The 18,270-nt window shown below is 39.0% G+C and overlaps 2 protein-coding genes and 1 long non-coding RNA gene across 7 annotated transcripts in view; 1 reads left to right on the forward strand and 2 right to left on the reverse strand.

The window, feature by feature from the left end:
- The window catches only part of CKAP2L (cytoskeleton associated protein 2 like), a 31,810-nt gene extending 28,621 nt beyond the window's left edge, over window positions 1-3,189 (reverse strand). For 2 of the 5 annotated variants that reach the window (XM_038561483.1, XM_038561481.1), the window contains exons 1-2: window positions 3,055-3,189; window positions 858-924 (exon numbers count right to left, since the gene is read on the reverse strand). In XM_038561483.1, the coding sequence (XP_038417411.1) occupies window positions 858-924; window positions 3,055-3,085 (98 nt within the window). In that variant the 5' untranslated portion in view covers window positions 3,086-3,189. The remainder of the gene's footprint in view (window positions 1-857; window positions 925-3,054) is intronic. The other 3 variants (XM_038561485.1, XM_038561482.1, XM_038561484.1) reach the window with 3 other exon arrangements.
- A 113-nt stretch (window positions 3,190-3,302) lies between these two features.
- LOC119869713 overlaps window positions 3,303-18,270 on the forward strand; it is a 59,700-nt gene continuing 44,732 nt past the window's right edge. Inside the window, exons 1-2 of the long non-coding RNA XR_005372430.1 lie at window positions 3,303-3,474; window positions 15,473-15,563. This is a non-coding gene — a long non-coding RNA (uncharacterized LOC119869713). The remainder of the gene's footprint in view (window positions 3,475-15,472; window positions 15,564-18,270) is intronic.
- On the reverse strand, window positions 8,981-17,845 carry IL1A (interleukin 1 alpha). The gene is made up of 7 exons (NM_001003157.2): window positions 17,766-17,845; window positions 17,076-17,130; window positions 16,045-16,093; window positions 15,442-15,652; window positions 13,503-13,676; window positions 11,540-11,658; window positions 8,981-9,337 (listed from the first exon to the last, which is right to left on the reverse strand). Exons 2-7 carry the CDS (start codon window positions 17,120-17,122, stop codon window positions 9,140-9,142), a joined length of 798 nt encoding a protein of 265 aa, NP_001003157.2. The 5' UTR covers window positions 17,123-17,130; window positions 17,766-17,845; the 3' UTR covers window positions 8,981-9,139.

An 18,270-nucleotide genomic window follows, 5' to 3' on the forward strand; every position in this document is an offset into this window, starting at 1 on the left:
AATATGCATGAATCAAAAATAATTGCCAGCCTAATAGGGACTTTGATCATGACTTGCTGTTAGTTTCCTGTATCTTGAATATAAACCCTGGAGGGGAAGGTACCTCTCTGTCTTTTTAAGTACCATATCTCCAGAACCAAGAGTGATTGATATAGTAGAGGTATTAAATAAGGATTTGTTGGACAAATGAATTAGATTTATTTAATCAAGGAACTAGAGTTGAGTGAAGTCCCAGAGTAAAAGGAAACTAAAATACAAGGCCAAAACTAACTTTGTAAAAATTCACTTCCAAATAAAAATTTAGCAACATCTGGGGAGAAAAATACATCAAGACTAAAACAAGAGGGACTAATAACACCACTACAATGGCAAGCTGTTGACAAAAGATAAAAGTGAATTAGTCATAATCTGTCCACCTCAAGAGTAAATGCTAAGAGAATGACCAAAGAGCACTGTCAGGCTGGAGGATGATGGTGTGCAGCTAGGGAAGACTGACTAGAACTGGCTCTCCTGCCTTACTAAGGACAAACAGAACCAGCATCATTCAACTCCTGAACTCTTTCTAGCCTTCACAAGAATCACTTTCCCAGGAAAGAAAAAGCAGGGTCAGGGAAAGTTTCCAGTAGGCAATGCTGTGGACCTTCTCCCCCTTCCTACAGAAACTGTCACAATAATAGTGCTTGGGCTGCCCAGGGGTTTTTGTCATGTCTGGACTAATATACCCTTTTTTGAGGGATCATAGGATGTCAACGCAGGCTGAGTACACTGCAAACAATAGGGCTATGTTTTGAAAGGCTTTAAATTGCTAGTTGCAGCGAGGGTAACCAAACTTGCGTAACTGTGTGAAACAAACTCACTTGGTGGTTTGGCACTTCAGTTTTCCTTTGGCTGCTAGGTACTCCTGGAGCTTTCTCTGTCGCTCTTCTGCAAGATAGGCAAGCAAACAAACAACAGGACTTTAGATGGAGATTTTTAACCAGTTCATCTATATTCTAAAAGATGGCACTTATTGGTAATGATTTTGGCATTGGACCATATTATAAGTCCCTAGATCCACAAATTTGCCTCTAAGTTAATGTCTATATCAACAGTATCATTTGTGTGCCATGTCCTATACTAAGTTCTTCATATTTACATTATTTTTCTTTAATCCTCATCACAAGGTTTTTTACAGTCTGAAATCTAAAGAGGGTAAATGAGATGCCTAGCTGATATGTAGCAAAGCTGGGATCTGAAACCATGTTTGTCCAACCCCAGAACCCTTACTTACAGCCACCATTCTCAGCTACAACATATGCACTGCATGAAGAAATCTGTTACTGGCTCACCTGAGTTGGTGAACCAGTCTTGGTCTTTTTTAAATATATATTTTTTGATTTTGAACTTGTTTTTAAGTAGGCTCCATGCCCAGTATGGATCCCAACATGAGGTTTGAACTCACGACTCTGAGATCAAGATCTGAGCTGAAATCAAGAGTCCAGTGCCTAACTGATGGAGCCACCCAGGTGCCCTGGCCTGGTCTTAGTAGTTATATATTTTTTTTGACAGGGATGATGGTTTTTGCCACAAACCCTTACAGGGTTTCCTTTGGGCCTACAGACAAAATAGGCCAGGTTAGGTGGTTCATGGCAAACATCTATTACATGGTAACTTTCTAAGCAAGGCATTTGTGAGGGGATGAAAATGCAGTATTTCTGTCTTCAGAAAGTTTCAATTTACTAGGGGAGATAAAATAAACACAAGAATAATTACAATATAAGGCAAAACCTGGGTACCATAAGAAAGGGTCAAAGAAAATTACAGGAGTTCGGAGGCAGGAACTGAGAGAGAAGAATAGGTGGTTGGAAAAGTCTAAAATGAAGAATAGGTGGTTGGAAAAGTCTAAAGTCAATAATGGACACACACACACAAAAAGATAATAGAGGTGCAAAACTATTCTTAATTTCACCTAAACTGAGGTGCTGTGTGTTTTAATATCTGGCTCTGATGCATTCCTAGGAGACAGCTTTGAGGATTATGCATTTTACCCTTTGCCAGGCAGTATAGAGATCAGGTGCTAAGACACCCAGCTGGAATCCCAACGCTGTGGTTTCTAGCAAGTTAGCAAACCTCGCTGCTGCTGAACCTATAAAATGGAGACAGAAATTTCCATCTTGGGGTGCCTCAGTTGGTTAAATGTCTGCCTTCGGCTCAGGTCATGATCTCAGAGTCCTGGGATCAGCCAGGTGTTGGGCTCCCTGCAGGAGGGAGCCTGCTTCTCCCTGTCCCTCTGCCTGCTGCTCCCCCTGCTTGTGCTCTCCCTGTCTATCTCCATGTCTCTGTCAAATAAATAAAATCTTAAAAAAAAAAAAAAAAAAAAAAGAAAAGAAAGAAAGAAACGCCCGTTTCTAAGTGCTATTATGTAAAAGGCCTAGAACAATGCCCAGATCCTAGCAGACAGTCAACAGGTATTATGAGTTACTGAAACTATCAAAACGCTGAGTGCATTTGGGAGGTGGTTGGCATCTGAATTGTATTTTGAAAGGCAAGCTAAAGGCTCCCTGTACATTTAGCTGGTCAGGGAACCCAGGACCCTCAGTTCTTGGTGCAGATTTAACCATCAACTTCCAGTGCCCCCAGTTAGGGTCAGACCCCGCCTCTAAGCAGCTGTCAAAGTTCAGGCCGCAGCACAAATGACCACACCCAGGCTCTGCCTGTAGCCAAATCTGGGTGGCAAGAGCGCATGGCTTTCTTCTGGATGTGCGACCGGAGCAAGGGAGGGTATCAGGTTTTCCACCTAAACGAGGTGACAACGACATCTCTTTGCAGAGCGGCTGCAGGAATTACGGGGAGGATGCCTGTGAGGCATCTGGCCCCGCATCTACTCTCCTCTACCAGGGCCGGCGTCTGGGCTCGCGTCAGCGTCCCCTGGACTGGAAAACGCCCAGGGGGAGACTGAGGCAGGCACGCGAGCGGACGGCCACCTCCCGCAGAAAGAACTGACTGGGTGGCCTCCCTTCTTCCCCGCCCTTGCTGGAGCGCCTGCAAGACGCAGGGACTCCTGGTCATACTCACGGGCGGCTGCGGATGGCCCCGGTGGCACCATGACGGCTCCGCGACAGTTTTTTTTTTCAAAGCCCGCGCCTGCAGCTACGGCTGGGGCATAACGCGTCTGCTCGCTCTGATTGGCTCCTGTGGGTTTGAAACCCGCCAGTAGGAAGCAGGGGAGGGCGGGACAAGAGGGAATGGGCGTCTTGCGATTGGCTCTGTCTTCGGAGCTCTCGCCGGGGCCCTTTGATTGGAAGACTGTGCATCTCCCCGGCTTTAAAGGCGGCTGCGGGGCGGCAGCCGGTGTCCGCCCCGAATCCGGCTGGTGCCTTCTCGGGCGCGGTGGGCGGCGGGTTGTGGAGTCGTTCCTGGAACCTGCTCGGCCGCATAGGCAGGGCCGCCTCACACCTCAGCCCCCAAGGTTCACAGGAGCTCTGAAAACACAAGGTAAACCCCAAATCTGATGAATTCGGGGCGCCTCTCCAGTATATTAGCTTTACATGTGAAGGTTCTCATGAATCTAAAAGCTCTAAGTTCTTAGTACTGCAGGGGGGCTGCTCTTATTGTTTCTAGCTGGTTAAAATATACGTAACAGAAGTTACCATTTTAACCAGTTTTAAGCGTACAGTCCAGTGGCACGAAGTACATTTAGAATGTCAGAAAGGAAGAAATAAAATTGTCTCTCTTTTCAGATGATATGATAATATATATAGAAAACTCTAAAGACTCAACCAAAAAAACTATTAGAAACAGTAGATGAATTCAGTAAATTTGCAGCATAAAAAAAAATCAATATATAGGAATGCCTGGGTGGCTCAGGGATTTAGCACCGCCTTCAGCCCAGGGCGTGATCCTGGAGACCCCGGGGATCGAGTCCCACGTCGGGCTTCCTGCATGGAGCCTGCTTCTCCCTCTGCCTGTGTCTCTGCCTCTCCCTCTCTCTCATGAATAAATAAATAAGATCTTTTAAATAAATCTTTATCTATATATCTATATCTATCTATATGTATATCAGTTGCATTTCTATACACTAAAAATGAACTATCATTAAGATAAATTAAGAAAACAATTCCATTTACAATAGGATCAGAGTGTATAACCTCAGACCTGTTAGTGTGGTTGTCATCAAAAAGACAAGAGAAAACAAATACTGGCAAGGATATGGAGGAAAGGGAATCCTTGTACAGTGTTGATGGGAATGTAAATTGCTGCGGCCTCTATAGAAAACATTATGGAGGTTCCTCAAAAAACTAAAAATAAAACTACCAAATGATCCAGGACTTTCACCTCTAGACATATATCCAAAGGAAATGAAAACAAGATATCAAAGAGATAATCTGCATTTCTACATTTATTGTAGCATTATTTACTATAGCCAGGATATGGAAACAATCTAAGTGTCCATCAAAGGATAATGTTGTAAGTATTTTAAATAAAAACAGGATCACACTGTAAAAATGTTTATGACCTATTCTTTATGGTCTCCAAAATACTATAAACAAAAACATGCACACCAAATTACAGATGTCACAAAGCTAAAATGGAAGAGCCAATATATATAAAATAGAAATTGGGAGTCTGGGGACGCCTGCGTGGCTCAGTGGTTGAGCATCTGTCTTCAGCTCAGGGCGTAATCCTGGAGTCCTGGGATCGAGTCCCACATTGGGCTTCCTGCATGGAGCCTGCTTCTCCCTTTGCCTATGTCTCTGCCTCTCTCTCTCTCTATGTCTTTCATGAATGAATAAATAAAATCTTACTATTTAAAAAAAAAAAAGAAACTGGAGTCTGGAATGATCTAGAAAGAACTGGGGCCAAATTAACAAGAATAGATTTACAGAAATACATTTAAAATTTTGAAATTAGATTCAGAACCCATAGGTGTTAATTGCCTACAAACACTGAATCACTTGCTTTCGAAGAGCTAATGTTACTTCTTAGCGAAACCTAGATGGCATCTAAAATAGGAAGGACAAGATGCCACGTCTAGTCTGTGCTCGTCTGACTATATCTTGAGTACTATACTCAGTTCTTGGCAAAAATTTTATGAAAGGTATTGATAAACCAACACTGGTCAAGATTCAGGAGGGCAATTGTGACAAAGGTATATAGTCATAAAACCCAATCAAGGAATAAGTATAGATATACAAGCATATTTTACATCTACCACAATAATTATTGCTATCCCACCTATTTCCATCACTCAAGAAAGTTCAAATTTAAGTGTTTTTAAGTGTCATAAGGATTACAGTGGGAGGTGGGTTGGGGAAATATTTTTTGGCTTTTTGTTTTTGTAGCTTAGACTTAAAAAGGTGGAATTTTGGCTTTCTCTCATCAATTTGGAAACTGATATATAAGACTGTAATAAAAGAAACAGACTCCAACAAGTTCAGTGCTGAGACTGTTGGATTTCATTGTGGTGACCTTCTTACCGATTAGACAGTGGGAGAATTTGGACTAGAAAATATATAGAATAACATTTTTAGGCTATTTCTAGAACAATTTAATATTTCACTATTAAAAACTGAGCCGGCTATTATACTTTTAAGGTTTTCTTGAATTGGTATTGCTTGCTCAGTGCTCTGTACTTCTCAATTTCTTAAAGTATCAAGATACTAGTTTTACTGTAGCCAGACTTGGGTATGGAGACTGAGGGAAAGTTATGGCAGCTAGAAGGAGCCAGGTGAAACAAACAGATCAGACTTTTTCCTTTTTTTGTTTGTTTGTTTCTCCCCGTGGTGCCCTATGTAAGTTAGGCTGAGTTTGGTTGTAAGTAATAGGAAACCAGATGACAATGGCTTAAAACCACAATAATGTTTCTTGTTTTTGTTTTGTTTTGTTTTGTTTTGTTTTGTTTTATGTCTGGCAGTGAGTAGGCAGTTAGTGCAACAGTGTCATCATAGATTCTGGCTTTTTCTCCTGCCATCTGTCTTCTTCAGTATGTCTTTGTGAAGGTTGCAAGTTGGCTACCATAGTTCCAAACTTCACATCCTCATAGAACCTGTCTCATGCAGGAAGGATGGAAGAAAAGGACTTTCTTCTATCTTTTATCAGAGTAGAAAATCTTTCCCGGAAGTTCTCTCCAGAAGATTGACATTTCGATTAGATGGGATTTCCTCAACATGACTCAGTAATGTGAGGATAGAATGGACATGATTGGCTTAGATCAACTTAATTTGTTCTTTAGGTCAACACATTTTCTTCTGAATGAAATCAAGATTCTGTTGGTAAGGAAGATGGAGGGTTTGGCAGTTAAATGTACAACCAACATTGTTCACCATATGCTTCTCTTCTTTTCTTTCTCTGATGTCACTTTAGGATTTTACCTGCTATAAACTTGCTGATGTCTTCCAAATCTACTATCTAGTTCTAACTTTTCTCCTGAGTTCCAGACACATTATTATCTGTCCATTGTACATCTTCATTTGGGTGTCTTGCCAGTAGCTTGAATTATGGCTAAAATGGTACTCCTTATACTTCACCCTGGAACTGAGAACTCCATATTTCTACCAAAAATACTGAGTAAGGAACCACTGTTCACTCATTCTCTAGTACCAGGAAATTGAGAGTCACTTTGGACTACACCTTCCTCATTATTTCCCATATCTAATTTCAAGATTCCCTGACTCTCACTTTTCCTAATTCAACATATCTTGTATCCATGCTTTTCAAATGGATCCATTAGTTTTTAATGTAGTTCTATATGTGTTTGTATGGCTAAATTGAGAGTCACTTTGGACTACACCTTCCTCATTATTTCCCATATCTAATTTCAAGATTCCCTGACTCTCACTTTTTCTAATTCAACATATCTTGTATCCATGCTTTTCAAATGGATCCATTAGTTTTTAATGTGGTTCTATATGAGTTTGTATGGCTATATGAACACAAGTGTTGCATATGTGTAATGGAAGCTTTACACGAACCTGGAAATATTATCGTTCTTTTTTAAAGAAAGATTTATTTATTTTTATTTGAGAGAGAGAGAAAGAAGGAGGTGAGGGGAGGGGCAGAGGGAGAGAATCTCCCTCCTTTTTTTTTAAATTAAATAATAAATTTATTTTTTATTGGGGTTCAATTTGCCAACATACAGAATAACACCCAGTGCTCATCCTGTCAAGTGCCCCCCTCAGTGCCCGCCACCCAGTCACTCCCACCCCCCGCCCTCCTCCCCTTCCACCACCCCTAGTTCGTTTCCCAGAGTTAGGAGTCTTCCATGTTCTGTTTCCCTTTCTGATATTTCCTACCCATTTCTTCTCCTGAGAATCTCCCTCCTGAGCAGGGAGCCTGCTGTGGTACCAGAACTCACCACCCTGAGATCATGACCTGAGCCTAAATCAAGAGTCAGATGCTCAACCAACTGAGCCACCTAGGATCCTCTCATTCTTTTTTTTTAGAGATATTTATTTATTTATTTATTTATTTATTTATTTATTTATTTATAAGGGACACATAGAGAGAGGCAGAGATATAGGCAGAGGGAGAAGCAGGCTCCTTGAAGGTAGCCTTGTGTGGGATTGAATCCCAGAACCCTGGATCACAACCTGAGCCACGGGTAGATGCTTAATCACTGAGCCATCCAGGTGCCCCCCTCCTTTTAAAAAACTATTTATTTATTTATTTATTTGAGAGAGAGTGAGAGAGAGAGAGATCACAAGCAGGGGGAAAGGGAGAAGGAGAGGCAGATTCCCCTGCTGAGTAGGGAGCCCAACACAGGACTTGATCCTAGGACTCTGGGATCATGACCCAAGCCAAAGGCAGATGCTTAACTGACTGAGCCACCCAGGTGCCCTCCCCTTATTCTTAATATCATTTATGCATATTGGCAAGCTAATAAAGGATAGAGAAAAACCATACAACCTTGTTTTGGTTTTCTAAAGTAACACTAATTACAGTTATTTATGTGAGGTTTTATAATTTGTTCCTAATTACCACACATTAATGATTAAGACAATACATGTGTGTCAGATTTACTTCTTTTAGTAAGTTTTATTATGACTTATAATAATGTATTAATTGTTATTGTTGTTAGTAATATAATACTGTAGTTTGATCACAACTTTTAGAACCTTGGAACATTGTTTACATTCCAGAGAAGAAAGTTTAGATTTACAGTTGTCTCATAGTTACCAAAGTTGTTTATCCCATTTTAGCTAGTAAAACTTGATAGCAGGTGAAATTGAATGAAACAAGAATGCTTAAGCAATTTAAAAGTAGAAGAGTGAAAGATTGGTTAATTATCAGCACAACGTATTAATATAATTTATTATCACAATTATAGGGCTTCTAGGTACTACAAAAAGCAGAACTCAGACCAAAGTGCCTTAGTGTTACTAAATCAAACTCATTTAGCCTAAAAAACACTCTTTACTATTGTTAAGGACGACCAGTAACAGAGAATGCAAGGAATTGACATAAATATAATAATATGTTATAATTACCTTAAATATATATATATTTATTTTTTTTAGCTTAAGTATATTTAAAAATATATATGTATACATAAATAGTAAAAATATATATTCATGCTTTCCTTTCTTGAGGCTCAGTATTTCATTCAAGAAGCATTTTACTAGACTGATCTCACTGATTGGCATAAAATTCTGTTGAAGCAGAAAGGATATCTTCCCTTCCATTTTGAAGATGATCAAACTGAGGTCCCAGAAACTTACAGTATTTGATTAGGAGTCCATCAGCAACTTAAAGGCAAGCTGTTAGAACGAAATTCTGGGCCTATGACTTCTCATTCCAACTCCTGTTGTGCATATTTAGTTTTCTAATGCCTCAGTTACTTAACCCATCTGTAATATGGGTAGAATCTTTTCAGTAGCCATAGTCAGTAGCCCTGGTCTTCCCAAGATTGTTATCAAGAGTAATAATGAAACTAATTGGTAGTTTGCAAAGTATAGGGTGTTCTTTAAATAACAAACAATATTATATGTTAGTGTCGGTTCCATTAGACCTTGCTCACTCTCTTACAAAGAGAGTAAACATTCATTTGGAATTACAAAGGCTCAGCACATTCTCAGCAAGTGACTATGAGTAAAGGATTGGACTCCTCCATGTACATAGTACACGTGGACTGTCAACACATCACAAGTTATAGACTCCAGAGTCAAGGCTGGGTTTCCAGTAACCGAAAGTCAGTGATAGAGGGTTGCCCTCTTGCCATGTGCACCAGTTTTCGTTCCTGTGTGGCAATGAACAACTTGGGCTGGGCAACTGATTTGAAGTAGTGCTTACTGCCATGACGCTCCCAAAAGAAAAGAAGGTTTGTCTCATCTCTGATAGTTTTGGGTGTCTCAGGCATCTCCTATGATAAGGACAGCAGAGGTATGTTAGAGAACAAGATTCTAGACAAAGAACTGAAATGCAATCCCTTGACATCTGGACTTTGTGAGAAATATAGCTCTTTAGGACTCTGACTCTGAAATATAATGATATAGATTCTTCATTCATTTGTTCATTCAGCAAGCATTTATTACATGACTATTAGATGTGTGGCCCAGTCTACACATAATAGTTAATTTCCTTACTTAACTGGAGAGAAATCCAAATTAGTCATGAAGATTGCCAATGACACTAGTGTCTCACTGTATCCTGGCAGGTAGAGTAAGACACTGTTCTTGTCCTGCCTTCAACATGAGGATAAGACATTTTGCATAAAATCTGAGCATTAGCAATTGAGACCTCTAAACATTTTGACCTCTAAGTGTGCAGATCATATCTTTGGGAAAATAATTTATTATTAGAGATGTTTATCTCCATGTTTAAGCCAGCAATTAAAAGTTTTAAAAAATCCCAAACACACACATACACTTCCAGGTATATCAGCAACTGGCTCTTCTCAATATAATTTTTGACAATTGTGATCTCTTTAGGCTGTATTATTCTTGAGAGTATGAATGGAATAACAATACTTTAATGGAAAAGTGAAATTCAAATTTCAACTTGAGATGCTTCTACTGTGTTCTTTTTAATTTAGAGAAACTTCTTAAGGGTTCCTGGGGTTTTTAATGTCAACAAAAATTTATTTCACAAACCCATTCCTCTCCTAGTTTTTTCCCAACTCAGTAAATGTATTTTCTTCACACCCTGTTGGTTCTATCTCTAAAACATCACCAGTTCTGTCTACTTATTTCGATCTGTCTCACTACCCCAACTCCCATGACTATTATTATTATCTCCTAATTGAGCTCTGTGCTTTCTCCAATGTCTTCCTGCCAACCTATTCTCCATTTTAGAAAATATAAGTGAAGTCAGGACACTTCCCTGTTTGAAACCCTTTCATGGTTTTTCATTGTACCTCAAAGGAAACCTAAATGCAAGGCTCTGCAAACAATAGCCTCTGCTTATCTTTCCTCCTTCTTACAGTGCCCTGGTTCTAGAGTGTTCCTTCTGATTTCTGAAGCTGGCTTTAAACTCTTGAAGCTCTAGGTCCTAGATATGCTCAGATCCCTCTGTTTGGAATGCTAACCCTCACTCATCCCCTTCCATGTCATGCTCCTTCCTATCATCAGATCCCATTTCACAGGGAGCTCTGCTCTTGCCACTGTATGTAAAGAGCACTCTCCCATTTTTCTTTATCTCAGCACCCTGTTCATTTGCTTTATGGCATCTTGTATTTTTTGCTAGTTGTTTGGCTTGTCTACTGTCTGTGTCCTCAAGAAGACCAAGTTCTATAAGGCTAGGGACTTTGGCTTACCATGGTCTACATAGTTGTTGGCACTATGTTTGAAAAATAGAAGGCTCTCAATAAATAATGCCTGTTGAATGAATTCATGAATGGAGCTACTGCCCTAGTCTGTAGAGATTACTTTTACCTCAGTTGATCCAGGTAGAGAAATACATGCACCTACAAAAATCCTGGTTGGATTTGGGGGTTTGCATTATACATTTACTAAATAAGAGTCACCTATTTATCAGTGGAGTGAGCATCTAAAGCTACAGTGGGTGTGTTTAGGTGTCTATATGTTTGAGGGGAAGGTGGTAGTGGAGATGGGGCTGGGATGAGGGATAATGCTGACACCAATGAAGAGAGAGGTAATAGAGTCAAAAGGCCAGGGTTTGAGTCTTGGCTCGTTTTTTTTTTTTTGCTTTGTGCCCATTGACAAGTGATTAACACTCTCTGCTCCTAGTTGGCTTATTTGAGTTTTTTGGAAGAAGGCCCCATTGTCCTAATGTCTACCATCACATAGGTCAGATGGTAGATGTTAGTAAGATGGATGCCCTGGGTTGGAAGGTGACTAGGGTCAGGCAGGGTAAGGAAAAAGAAGGAAGAAGGCAATTTACCTTTTATTCACTCTTGCCACCTCCATTTTACTTTCTCATAGATCCTGCCTAGAAGTGCCTCTGGGGATAGGTGAGAAGTAGCATGCGGGGGCAGGTGGGCAGGTAGAAACTGTGTTAGGAAGGGAAAAGGACTGTGCCACCCTGCTAGGGGTATCTGCCTATTGGAATCATTCACAAACATGGGATGTAAATGAAGGTAAATTGGAGACTGAGAACCACTGACCTTTAGCAATACAGGTTCATCTTCATTTTGGGCACTCACAAAGAGTCGAGTTTTTGATATTCTTAGAGTCACAGGAAGTTTAGAATCTTCTGATGTGTAAGCTCCCATGTCAAACTTCACTGGCAAAGAGAAAAGTCAAAAAGGAAGTAAATCCATTGTTATTTGAATGAAATCAAGTGTTATGTAGATTGTGTGTATGTGTGTTTGTAGTTAGGTCTCCAACTATGGTGTAAACACCAGAATGGAATTCCACACATCTTTGTATCCTTCACAATGTCTGCTACATTTACTAGGCAGGTAAATACTTGGTTAATGTCTTTAGAATTTTCTGTGTTGAATGAATGCCTGGGGGCTGGCTATTTGTTGAATCTCTTATAATTACATTAGTGGGATAAGACCCTTCAACTTATGAGCTCATGAGTTTATAATAACCTAAAATGGAGGGGTTTAGGGAAGCTGATATACTCATGTTGCTAGTGCTAGTGAAAACTAGTTGCTTTCCTTAGAGAACAGTGCTTAATAAGAACTATATGATTATTTATTCCTAGGAACCAGGAGTTCCGTTTTTGGGGTATGCTCCAAAGAAATAACCTCATAGGGAAAAATTATATATACAAAGATATTTGCAGTATAGTTACTTAGAGCAAACCCAAGGCACCCAAATAGCAACATGATTGAATATTCTAGTGCCATTAAAATGCCTGGGTGGCTCAGTTAGTTAAGTGTCTGCCTTCTGCTCAGGTCATGATCTCTAGGTCCTGGGATTGAGCCCCTCATGGAGCTTTCTGCTCAGCAGGGAATTTGCTTTTCTCTTTCTCTCCCTCTGCCCCTCCCCATCACTTGTTCTCTCTCTTTCAAATGAATAAAATCTTTAAAAAAATGGCAAATATGTATGCTATTTCAATACGTGAGGAAATTATGTGAAATTATATTAAGTAGGAAAATACAGCACAAAATAATTTGTAAATGTCAAGGAGTAGAAAGCATATTATCTGAAGTATGTCCAATCAGAAAAAGCCCTGTTTGTTTTTTGCAAAGTAGTCTCTTTGGAGTTCTGAAAATAATTTTGTATACTGAGGGCATGTCCTGAAGCTAAAATACATACACCATGAAGATTGGATTTGTGTGACAAAATTTCTTGGATACTAAATTTCATCCTCCAGAACATATTGTCAGCTTATTGGGTGTTTTGCTTCACAACTGTGTTATCAAAGATGATGATTCTTTTCAGTTTGATGATACTTGTAGGTTTGAGCAGCAGGCTTTCTAATGGGGAATGATTGCTCCTATTGGCTTCTGGGTAAATTTGAATAAGTCATTTAATATTCCTGAGAGTCAGTTTCTTCATCTTTAAAACCAAAGATAAGAGTGTCTGAGAGAATCAAAGGAGCTACTTCATCAGAAAGCTTTATATTCGGTGCTCTCAAAGATAGGAAACTTCTCTCTTGTATAGCTTCCTGATTTGGCTGAAGCTCCCATCCTTGCCTAGGATTTTACTGGGGATGTTGTGCTTCATCCAATTCAGTAATTATACTGAACTATACTGCATCCTACTGCAGTAACTATACTGCAAATATCTTTGTATATATAATTTTTCCCAATGAGGTTATTTCTTTGGTGCATACCCCAAAAATGGAACTCCTGGTTCCTAGGAATAAATAATCATATAGTTCTTATTAAGCACTGTTCTCTAAGGAAAGCAACTAGTTTTCACCAGCACTAGCAACTAGCAACATGAGTGTATCAGCTTCCCTAAACCCCTCCATTTTAGGTTATTATAAACGCATGAGCTTACAAGTTGAAGGGTCTTATCCCACTAATGTAATTATAAGAGATTCGACAAATAGCCATCCTAAGAATTGTGCAAAGCTAGGAATCTAGAGAGGTTTATATTTTGAAAGCAAAAAGTTAGAAAGAAATACAGAAATAAGAGGATGGGAGAATGACAGAGCTGTACATTTACCTGCATCATCCAAATTCTGTAATGCAGCAGTCATGAGGTAATTTCCTCCTGTTTGTCGAACTATACTTTGATTGAGGTTGTCATTCAGGATGAATTGGGATTTGATGATCCTTATATAGTTGTATTTTTCATTGTTATGGAAGTTGTATGCTACTGATCTGGGCTTCATGATTACTAAAACCATTATCACAAGCTCAGATTAATGTCTATGAACAAACACAGGTAATATATCTGCTCTAATACAAGTATCAAAATTAGCTATGGAAGGGACATTAGGAATATTTCAATCCGGGTGAAAAAATTGAGAAAGAAGTGAAGTTACCCAGTCAGCAGAAATAGTTTCTAGGATTATCTTTGTGGCTACTTATTTCTTTTTAAACTTCAATTCCTTAGGCAGTAATTTTTTAAAAAAAGATTATTTGTTAAATATTCTCATTTTGGTTGTTTGGAGGTTTCTAAGAAAACAGGAAGACTGCTAACATTCACATCTACATTTTTCAGATGAATACACTCTAAGGAAAAAAATGAATATATTAAGACTTATATTTGTTACTGAGGATATAAGTCTAAATGTCTACCCCTCTTTCTGAACAGTGGTATAAATCAACAACTTCACAAATCCTCATGGTTCTGAGTAATTTTATGACTAGGAATCTATTCTAAGGAAATAGTGATAAAAATAAGGATATAATATGGATATTAATTGTTATATATTTATAATGTTGAAAAATTGGTACTCTAGAATGCCCTTGGTATATTGCTAAGTGAAAAAAAGCTGAATATAAGATTGTATATAATATAATCCTCATAATATTTGTTTATATGTGTGTATGTGCATGGAAAAGACTTTAAGGACATACCATAGTGCTGGCAGTGGCAAACTCTTAGTGGTAGTATGAATAATTTTTATTTTCTTTTGCATTTTCTTTCATCTTCCTATTTTCTAGGTGACTGTGTATCAGTGTTTACCTGTTACTTTAAAAAGCTATTATTGGGCAGCCCGGGTGGCTCAGTGGTTTAGCGCCGCCTTTGGCCCAGGGCGTGATCCTGGAGACCCGGGATCGAGTCCCACATCAGGCTCCCTGTATGGAGCCTGCTTCTCCCTCTGCCTGTGTCTCTGCCTCTCTCTCTGTGTCTCTCATGAATAAATAAATAAAATCTTTAAAAAAAGCTATTATTTAAAACCTATTTATGTTTCATGTAGAGGCTTATACAGTAGAAGCATGGGAGAATAATCCTGACTGTTAAAATCAGAACTGAATTTGGTTTAAACCTCTTCTGCTTATACACTATGTGACTTCTCTAACTGAGCTTAGTTTTAGTTTCCTCCTATGTAAAATGAGAATATTAGATTGTTGTGAAGTGTAGGGATAATATAGCCAGTAATAAATTAGCAATGTTGGTAGTAGTAAGAAAGGTAGTAGTAGTAATGGGAGTAGTAGTAGGAGGAGGAAGATAAGGAGGAATAACAAAATCTAATGTTTATTGGGTATTTATGTTCCAGGCATCATTCTAGTCCAGGAGCTTGCAAGTATAGATTCATTTCATCTTCACAAGTGGGGCCCTGATTATCTCCATTTTACAGTAGAGGAAACTGAAGTATAGAAAGGTTAAGTAACTTACAAAGGAGCATAGTTATTATCTGGAGAAACATAGCTTATGAGTAGTATGTAACTGCTTTCTGTCACAAGGATAAAAGGCACATGACCTTTACAATATGGCCACAAAATGCACCCATGAGGAAGTATTCTGTAGGCTCAGGCTACTCACTGCTGCTCTCTTCCCACTGGAGAAGGACAAAAATTAATTTTCCTTCCTTGTGGTTACTAGACTGATGTCTGGTTGCCCCCTTATTACTCTTATTCTAGGTTTTATTTTCTGCTAGCTCTGTTTGCTTAAGAATGGAAAACAAAGATATTATTTGTACTTGACCTCTTACCTTCTTCTGTGTCATTGGCAATGTCTTCCAGGTCATCATCGGTGATGAATTGACTTAAACTCAACCGTCTCTTCTTTAGAATCTTCCCATTGGCTGCCACCACTACCACATTTTCCTTGAAGGTAAGCTGGGATGTCTTTGAGATTTCAGAGGTACTCAGAGACATGCAGTCCTCATGAAGTGGGTCACAGCTCATATCATAGAAGGATTTCTATGAGGAAGGAAAATAGAAACTGAAGGGCTATATGTGGTCATAGGAAGAGATCACTTTCAGCAGAAGTTTTATCTAATAGATTTAGTGAAAAGGATCTCTATTCCATCAATCTTCTCCCCTTTCCCTCTCTCCTTCCCTCCTTCCCTCGTCCTCTTTTTCTCCTCCCCTCCCACCTTTCCCTTGGAAAATCTGTTGAGCATGGAGAATGTCATCAACAATTAGTGTAGAGAGGCAGTTGGTCTCACTTATAATGAAGAAATATTTGTCTCTGAACCTCTAGTGAGGGCGAAACAAAAGCTTCTAGGATTCAAGCTATTGCTGTTTTCTCCTGGTAGAGAAAATACTGCATAAGAATAGTAACCCCATAAGAATTGCAGTCATTTACTTACCTGATTCAGAGAGAGATGGTCAATTTCAGAACTGTATTCTTCATTTTCACTGTCAAACAAGATAATGAGAATGTAATTCTGTTTGTTACATCTCTGCAGTTGTTTTAATGACCACATTAGCTTTGGTAACACACACGGTCATTACTGCCATCTTTGAAAATTAAGGATTTCTATACGTATACATACATATGTGCTGTAATTGTGCCTCACTAATTTGGAATTAGTAATCATCAGTAATTGTCACTGAACTGTACCTGTGCTTTATCTCTAAAAATGGGGCTTGGCTAACAAATTGAAGGGTTGTAGTTGAATTTCAAGGAAAAATGTTAACCTCCTCAAGAGGAAAATGCTTTTGAAGCATTAAAATTTTTAAATAATGTTAACCAAGTAGGTCATGTGTTATACACTACTTTCATGTATTCACTTAAACAGATGTAATAATGTACACTTGGGAACTATCCAGGCAACATTTTGATAGCTTGGTTTGTGTTAGTATATACTAATAGATAATGGGAATACCTTGTTTGTTTAAAGTATCCTATAATTTAACATTTTATTCATTTACCCTTATGTCTGAATGAGTTTTGACTGTGTGTGTGCATTCACATGCTCAAATTGCTATGGAGCCATTACCTATTCCAGACTGAGATCCAGAAGTTTTCCTGAGAATGATTTCTCTCTCTGACAGTCCATTAAAACCCGTTACAATATCAGAGCATGTGAACCTGACTGAGGCTGTGTCTAAGTAGATGTTGAAATTCATTAGTTCTTAGGAGACAGTAAAAATAGTTTTTCAAAAAAAATAATTTTTTCTAAAATGGCTATCTCCCTGTCAGTGTCATCTCAGTGTAGCATGCTAGAAGCTTACTCTTTCTGGATCTTTGCTGAATCTGTCCTGACTTCAGAGGTAGGACACATCTCTATTTATGCTTCTGCCAGTCTGGCTCCATGCTAGTTACTGTAATACTAGGTAGATTATCATGTACCTTGATCTCCTCATTAAATTGCAAGAGATAGAACTGATTTCCTACCTGTAACAGTTCTTCAGGTCTTCAAAGAGGTCAGGAACTTTGGCCATCTTGATTTCTGCAACAGAGAACATGAGTGGCTGTCAGCTTAGCCAGCCACTGAACCAAATACCTGCAAGCGGAATCACCACTGCTTTGTGCTTCTTGAGAAGCTTAATGAATGACTTAGCCCACACTCAGCATTTTCCCCATTCTTCTTTGCACTCCCTTGTGTTATCTGCATATGTATCTGCCTCCTCTCCTAGATTGCAAACTTCTTTTAAAGCTTTGATATTCTCTATGTGCTCAACCCAGTGCATTGTACACAGTAGGCATCCAATGAATGCCTGGATAAATTAAAGAAAAAACCTACAAGAATGAGGTATTTGCCTTACATAGATGTAAGAGAGAGACAGATTTGGAAATTTCTAGTTTTCTCTTAGTAATTTTGGTAGTAGAGCCTCCTTCCAAGGGAAGGCTCGGCTGCACCCACAATGCCTTTATATGAAACCAGTTCTTCTGTTCCTCAGTTCCTCATCAGTAGAAAGAATTATTTTCTGAAATCTGACCGTGATTATAACTCACACACCAAACCAGGCACAGACAAGAAAGGAAGGAAAAGGCTTGAACTTCAGAGAAGGCAGTTTGAGAGACAATGGCCAAGGAGAAAAGCAAAATATATTTTAAAAGTCAGAGATGTGATCAGGACAATACCTTTGCTGACTCAGGAGACAATGAAGCGACTCCCTCTCTGCCTGGATACTTAGCCCTAGTCAGACTACTTCGCCTTTTGTCTTCTTGGAGTAGGCGTGGTCTGTGTGCGTCACAGGGGAATTTACAGGGAAGAATTGTATTTTTTTTTTTTTTATCTTCCTTTAACTGGAAACTGGCCAAATAACGACAGATTACATACTTGATAATAGTGTTGTTTACAGAGATTCCAGGACTTCCTAACTTGGCTCATTTATCTGGCTTTGCTCTAAACAATTATAAACATGTAGTCTTAGAAAAAGGGAAGAAGGACAGGAAATTTAAGTTTCTAAAAACATAGTGGTGGCGAGGAAGAGAGAACTCCTAAAATCAGAATTCTAGGTGGTTGGAATTAGACAGGAACTTAGGAACTGTAGTTTATGTTTTAGCTTAATTTGTTTTTTGTACCCCAGCACTGAGTATGGATTGATGGAATGCTTGGCAGCCCCTGGCAGTAAAGGATTGGCTA

The sequence above is a fragment of the Canis lupus genome, chromosome 17 (assembly GCF_011100685.1).
Source record: "Canis lupus familiaris isolate Mischka breed German Shepherd chromosome 17, alternate assembly UU_Cfam_GSD_1.0, whole genome shotgun sequence".
In the NCBI taxonomy this organism is placed as follows: Eukaryota; Metazoa; Chordata; class Mammalia; order Carnivora; family Canidae; genus Canis; species Canis lupus.